Genomic DNA, 7,500 nt, shown 5'->3' on the forward strand with positions numbered 1-7,500 from the left:
AGTTCACTTTTAGTCCCGGAGACTATTAGTTCTCCCAAGTTTTTTGTGTTGAGCGATTCAAGACAATCATCATTTATGATTTTTTAATGCTGCAAAAACCATTTTGGGCGAGTCTTCTTTCATATTTCTGCCTTTATTTTTCACTTCCGTCTGGCAAAACCGATAAATAGTGCCAACCCAAAACGTAACATGAAATACCGGCTACCAATCAAATTCCCCACCCCTATGAGTACTGATCAAATGCCCCGCCCCGGGAAGAATAAGTCAAATGCCCAATGTATGCCCGGGGGGGGGGGGGGGAGAGGGGGGAATGGAAGCTTCGATTTGACTGGTACATTAGTTTAAACATTTCAGCGCGTCTGTGAATACCTCTAGAATTTCCACAGTCGTTTTTAGGACAATGAACTTTTTCTCTTTTTTTTTGGATTTGGAATTTCCAAGGGGTATGGGGGACCAAGTGGAAAAGTCATGGAAATTCCAGGGGGTGGGGGAGTAACGTGAAGCCCTCTGGAACGAAAAATCCAGTGGGGTGGGGGATCAAACTGGACAAAACCCTCCGTGGGGGGGATATGGATATTTTCTGGAACCACACAATGTGTTTCAGCTTTAATTGTTGCTCAGCTTTAAAAGTAAAGTCTGGGTCATCCCCTAAGCCTTGTGTTTTTAAAATCTGGGAGTGACCTTACCATAGCCTGCATAACAAGCAGTTTGATGAACTTTCCACAGGGGTTGACTAGAGTGGTCATTTGAATGTAATGGCCATGCAAAAACCTGGACTGAAGTTAAAGGAGCAAGTGAAGGGGGAGGGGCGAAGAGAAGGAGTGATGAACCACCTGCAATCAACCACACTGGATTTTAGATACTCCTGTTGGCCAGCAAACAGGGAAAATAATTATTTATCACTCTTGATTGGCTGATAAAGTGTGAAAAAAAAAAAGCCGCTTGTAAGTCAACATTAATTTTACTGCTCCCTTTTGTAAATGTGTAAAGACAAAACAGAAGACAATCTGTTTTAAAAAAATTTGGAACTTCCTTACGAGAGCTTGGGCGGGATTTTCTGGTGTTCCTACAGAAGAGAAGAAAGATGTAAAGACGTAATAAATGGAGATGATATTGTAGCGGACCCTCCCATGGGATTTGGAAAAAGCCTCATATTTCAGCTTATTCTAAAAGTAAAGGGCAAGATGACCAGCAAAATGTGCCCTGCATTATTATACTGGTGTCCTTGTCTCGAAGAGGCAATGGTTAGCGCTGGGGATTTGGGCAGGATCTTGTATGACTGTGTAGCCCAATCCTGGAGTGGCAGTCTCTGTTGCAGATGGCACAGAGGTGCCTTGTGGAATCGCATGCAGAGGCTGCACATTCTTTCCTCACCGCTCTCTTGCATGTAGCCTGGACTCCAGCATTCGCTTCCGCCTTTGAAACCCCTGCTTTGACACTTTGCCGCCATGTAGCATGTAGTTGCCAGGCGGTCAGGCTCCTTGCAATGTGCATGGCCGAACCATCGAAGGCGTCGCTGAATGATCAGTGATGGCCTACTCATTTAGCCAGCGTGCTCCAGGACCTCGGTGTTGGTGACTCTGTCCTGCCACCTGATGTACAGCAGGCACCGAAGGCAGCGGAAGTCGAATCTGTTGAGTCGCCGCTCTTGTCTGGCATAGGTCATCCACGACTCGCTGCCATAAAGGAGAGTCGACAGGACACAAGCTTCGTAGACGCACATCTTGGTCCTTTCGCTCAACGGGTCATTGCCCCACACTCGCTTCTTTAGTTTGGCCATGACAGCAGCTGCTTTGGCAATCCTGCAGCTGATCTCAGCATCGAGCGAAGTTGAGCTTGACACGGTGGAGCCCAAGTAGGTGAAGGTGTCCACAACCTCCAGCTCTGTGTTGTCGATGGTGTCATGACTGGGGGGGACTCAGCACCTTGCGCCAGGATGTTGGTCTTCCTGAGGCTAATCGTTAGCCCAAACTCCTTGCAGGCATGGGACAGTTTGTCTACGAGATGTTGGAGGCCCTCCTCACTGTGGGATGTTAAAGCAGCGACGTCTGCAAACAGTAGCTCCCGTATGAGCACCACTTAAGCTTTGGTTTTGGCACGGAGTCTGCCGATGTTGAAGAGTTTGTGGTCTGACCTCGTCCAAACGTAGACACCTTCTGTACAGTCTACATAGGCATACTGGAGCAGGATCAAGAAGAAAATCCCGAACAGGGTTGGAGCGAGGACACAGCCCTGCTTTATTCCACTGCTGACTGGGAAGGCATTGGAGGTGGCCCCATCGAAGCAGACTGTACTCTGCATGTCCTGGTGAAAGGAGGTGATGATTGCCAGGAGCTTTGGAGTGCAGCCAATCTTTTGGAGGATCTTGATGAGCCCACTTCTGCTCACCTAGTCAAAAGCTTTGGTGAGGTCCATGAAGGGGAGGAACAATGGCTGCTGCTGCTCTCGACACTTCTCCTGCAGTTGACAGAGGGAAAAGATCATGTCCACTGTGGACCTCCCTGCTCTGAAGCCACACTGTGACTCAGGGTAGACTTGCGAAGCGAGGCTCTGTTGGCGGGTCAAGGTGACCCGAGGGAAGACTGCCAACGATGCTCAGAAGAGAGATGCCGTGATAGTTGTTGCAATCACTAAGGTCACCCTTGTTCTTGTACAGGGTGACTATGTTGGCATCTCTCATGTCTTGGGGGATGTGACCTTGCTCCCGGCACAGGCAGAGGAGCTCATGAAGCAGTTGCAGGATGGTTTGCTTCCCATGTTTAAACTTCGGGGCGGGATGCCGTCCTTCCCTAGTGCCTTGCCACAGGTGAGACCGTCGATGGCTATTCTGAGCTCTTCCAGTGTAATGCTCCACCCAACGCTGCACCTGCATGCTCTGATCAACGATGACCTCACCAGTCTTTGATTTGAGCGGTGCTGTTTTGACGCTGGTAGGGCGGGTGGCAGCTTTGATGCACTCATACATCCCCTTTGCGTGGCCACAGTCCGCTGCTAGCTGGATTTTGTCGCATAGGTTCTGCCAGTACTTGTTGGACATTGGCGGGCAGTCTGCTGGGCCTTGCTCCTAGCTGCTCGAAGGGCGTCGCGTGTGCTTGGGGAAGGGTTCTGCTTGTGATCCGGCATCGCTTTCCTCTTGGCCTCCGTGACTGGCTGCATTTCTTCCCAGCAAGCCTCGAACCAGTCAGTATTCTTGCATTCTTTCTTGCCAAATGCAGCCAAGGCTGAGTCGTAAATGGCGTCACGGAGGTAATACCATTTGGCATTTGTGTTGCTGGTTGTTGGTTACGCAGCAAGTTTCTCCTGGAGGCTGTCAGTGAAGCTCTGAGCCTTAACGGGGTCGGAAGTGCCACAAGTGTTGATGCCGGGGCGACCCTTGGTCTTGGCGTGGTGGATCTTTCTGGGCTTTAGCCTGACCTTGCTTGCAACGAGTGAGTGGTCTGTGTGACAGTCAGTGATAACTTTTTGTGTGGAGGACACTGTTGAGGTCCACTCTCCCAGTGATGACACCCTCACACCTTGTCAATGCGAGTGTGAATGCGGTCATGCCACATGATGCCGCTGACCAATGAAAATTGACAAAACAGTTTTGAATTCGCGGGAAAAGGCATTCAGCGCTGCATCATTAGCCACAGATTATTTATACCTGGTTGCAGACTGCCCTGATTGATAATGGGAAAAGCGAGGTCGGGCGCGTGTAACTCGACAGCAAAGGGGCAAGGGGGAAAAGTACAGGAAAAAGACAAATCAAGTAGCATGGAAACGCATTCTGTAGAAGAAACAAAGGGCGTGATGATCAACGCAATGAATTCTCTTGGGTAGGGTTATTATTGATAACATACTGCCCGTATTTCTTCGGTGTTCTATCATGTTACTGTGCTTATCGTAGAGCTGCATGTAAAATGAAATTACCACTCTAGGTATGATGGCGATTTCTTTGCACGAAATCAAGAAACAGGCGTCAGTGACAGGGTGAAACGTGGAAAGTCACCACGAAGAGAACTTTCCCGTTTCGACTTTTCTCCTTGTTTCATGCGTTACATGGTCTAGTAAGGAAGATATCGTGTCGCATATGCCTTTAACTGAGCGGCATTGACTACAAATAAATAGCGAACTCAACACTCGGTAAAGTGAAGATACCCCGATGTATTCCCGCGTCAAACTGCACGGGAGGTCTAAGGTGTTCACGAGTGATAACATCTCATAACACCTTGGGGGATTAATATTTTAGTCATGCAAAACACAAAATTTGCAATAACTCCGCAAGAAAAAAACATTTTCAAATAATTTCTTTTTTAGAACAAAGTAAATATAATGAGCTATCTTATGGTAGCTTTTTAAAATTCTGCAAAATTCGAGACTGAAAGGTTAGCATTAAGCTTCAGGTGCCAGTGGCTTCACCTTCGCCCCTTCTCCTGTTGGTGGTGCCAGTTTGGTCATGCGGCGGCCAGAAGTAGGACTTAGCTGACAGAGGCTCTCAGAGTCGCACGCCATTGGGAGCATTTCGAGAGGTTGTGAGAGCCCAGCCTCACAACTTACTCCCCGGCTATAACAGCCTTACGGAACTGCCCTGCATTATTATATCTTTCAAAACTGTCATCGGTGACCACAGTAAAGAACCTTAAGGATTAGGGCTCACAGAAACCTCATTGATTGCAGGCAGTTTATCGCTACTTCTCCTCGCCCCCTTCCCCTTTGCTTGCTCTTTTGGCTTATTTTCTCTTGAAAGTCAATCCCGTTGGAAAGAAGGCTCTAAAATTCATTATGCCTGCTACACAGGCTAACCTTACCAGAAGTAACCAGTCTCCAGACAAGTTTGTCACCAAGAATTTACATGTAGACCTGGAGAGTTAGGATACTGTTTTGCAGCATATATGTATCCTTAGGGTTCTGGGCAAAACCAGCTTTAGTTGTTTCCAAAATGCGTGCATGCCAAAAAAAATTCCAATATCTAATTCTCTTCAGTTAGACTGCCTATGTACACCTGTAATTATTTCCAAATAGGAGCTGGCATAGTTGTTCTTGACAATCAAGTGTTTGCTGTTGGAGGCTATGATGGTAGTCAGCATTTGTCGTCTGTGGAATGCTACAGTGCATGTAACAATCAATGGATGAGTGTTGCAGCAATGCGTTCCAGCCGTTGCTATGTCGGAACAGCAGTGATGGGTGGAAAGTTATTTGCAATTGGCGGTTATGATGGGTTGGCATTGTTGGACTCTGCTGAGAGATACGATCCGTTGTTACAGGAGTGGACTTCAATCAGTGCCATGACAACCAGTCGTTGTGACATGGGTGTGGCTGTTCTTCTGCCAGAGTAAAATGATGGTATTTTGAGGTTTAATTGATCAAGTAACATACCGGGTAGTTATTAATTTTGTTTGTAATTTGAAGAGTTTTCGGATTAATAATTCAGAATATTTACCCAGGAAGCTCCACTCTTGTACCTGGAGTTGGTTTTCAGGGAGGTCTTGCATCCAGATAGAATTGGAATTTACAGTTGTTGGTTTTGGTGGCGGGGGTAAAACAGGACAACCCACTCAACCCACATATGGCCTCAAGTCCGGGAACCAAACCCGTGCCACATTGGTGGGAGACAGGTGCTATCACTACTGCACCAGGCTTGCTCTCCAACACATGAAAGGCTACTTTTAGCAACTGTAAACTTTTATCATGAATTGTTCCAAGGGCTCTTCTCTGCCTCTGCCAGAGAGAAAAAGCCTTGGGAAAAGCAGAATTCGTACATGTATTTAAGCAAATTGTGAATTTACTCAACCATAACTGTGGACCTTGTCAACCTATAAAATCAAAGTTTCCTCATGAGCTTTCTTTGGTTATTTTATATTTCACATAGGTATTCTTTGCCATTATAATACCTGTATTTTGTTGCTAAACTAAGCAAACACAAACTAGAAATAAAATTTCTATAGTTCAGCCTACATTGGCCTGGTTTTGCAATCCTTCTCATCACCTGCAAAGATGGTATTAGAGAAATTTCTTCAAAACAGCTTTGGGGGAAATTTGTAAACAGGTGCTAAGTCAATCACTGGTCTAATAACATTTGTTGAGTGTATTTTGAATATAAAGTCACACAACCTACTCATACAATTTGGAATTAACTTGCATCCACAATGTTTTGAAAGTTCTCAAGAGTGGATGAGACTTCAGGCGAGTCCAATTTGAGGACTTTCAAAGAATATCGACTATCAGTTAATTGCGAATTTTACTCATAGTCCTGTTTTTGACATACCAATGCACTCAGAAAGTGCTTTGCAAAGCGGTGGATTCTGCCTTTATTTGCCAAAAAGAATTTTGTTGCTATCACAAGCAGACAACGCTGAGGATGCAAGAGCGCTTGACGTCACGTTATGTTGAGGCAGTTGTAACAGCGGATTCAACTTATCGAGGGAAATGCTCCATAAAAACTTCAAATCGCGATGTTTCTTTTCGAAAAGTCATTTTATGAACAGCCAGATAAATAAAGTTCACTCGCCCACTATTTTCTGCCTTCTCCTGAGTGATTTGATGGGTTTTTGGGACGCTTTTATGGTCGTCCAAATGTATTCCCAGTTGTCCAGTCCAGTTGTATTCCCACAGGCAGCCCAGACTCGGAGAGTGAAAACTGATAAGGATTTGTATGGGAATCTCGATAACAAACTGAACAAGATAAAAGTTCTCAATAAAAAAGCCTATATTGTCGTGGTGACTTTCTCGGTTTTTTTGTGGTTTTTGCGTGATTGAATGCAATTTAAGGGACTTCTCAAATTCCCGGGTTGTCACTCCTACCTAAATAAAGGAAAGGTATGGAGGTATATCTATGACAAAATTTGAAATAAAATGGTCCAAATCATAAATGCATCAATCCAAAGCTGAATGGCAACGAGCTGATTCTGCAAATGGCCATCACGGAAAGAGGCATAACGCAAAAAGGCATGACGCAAATAGCTATAACGCAAATAGCCATCACGCAAATAGACAACTCGAAAAGGCATCATGCGAATGGCCATAACGCAAATAGGCATCACGCAAAGACGCATAACGCTAATGGCCATAACGCAAAAAGGATAGCGCAATGAAGCATAACACAGTGGGGAATAACGCAGAGTCATAACGCAAAGAGGCAACGTAAACAGGAAGAAAAGTTCGATCCTTGGTTTTCCTCCAAGTGATGAGACGGCCATGTTGGTGTACAAAACAATAGAAAAAGGGTCCTCAAGTTTTTGTATAATAATATTCAAATTCCCAATAGACATTTTACAGCATTGTTCTGTACACCAACATGGCCGCCGTGACGTCAGATGAAAACCCCCAATAGCGATTTTATGTCCTTTCCCTTGAAAAATCGATTGACGTCTTTTTTTGAGCTGAAATTATTTACGGAGTACACAGCTAGTCTCCATTATTCAAAGGGCCTTTGCGTTATGGCTCTTTTGCAATATGCCTTTTGCGTTATACTTTTCTGCGTTATGCCTTATTGCGTTATGCCTTTTTGCGTTATGACTATTT

General features: G+C 45.3%; 1 protein-coding gene across 1 annotated transcript in view; it reads left to right on the forward strand.

Moving 5' to 3' along the window:
• Positions 1–5,933, forward strand: part of LOC137974868 (kelch-like protein 12) — a 31,331-nt gene extending 25,398 nt beyond the window's left edge. The window contains exon 8 of the mRNA XM_068821860.1: positions 5,002–5,933. Coding sequence (XP_068677961.1) covers positions 5,002–5,315 — 314 coding nt within the window. The 3' untranslated portion in view covers positions 5,316–5,933. The remainder of the gene's footprint in view (positions 1–5,001) is intronic.
• Positions 5,934–7,500: the final 1,567 nt, after the last annotated feature.

This window comes from Montipora foliosa, chromosome 11, assembly GCF_036669935.1.
Source record: "Montipora foliosa isolate CH-2021 chromosome 11, ASM3666993v2, whole genome shotgun sequence".
Taxonomy (NCBI): domain Eukaryota; kingdom Metazoa; phylum Cnidaria; class Anthozoa; order Scleractinia; family Acroporidae; genus Montipora; species Montipora foliosa.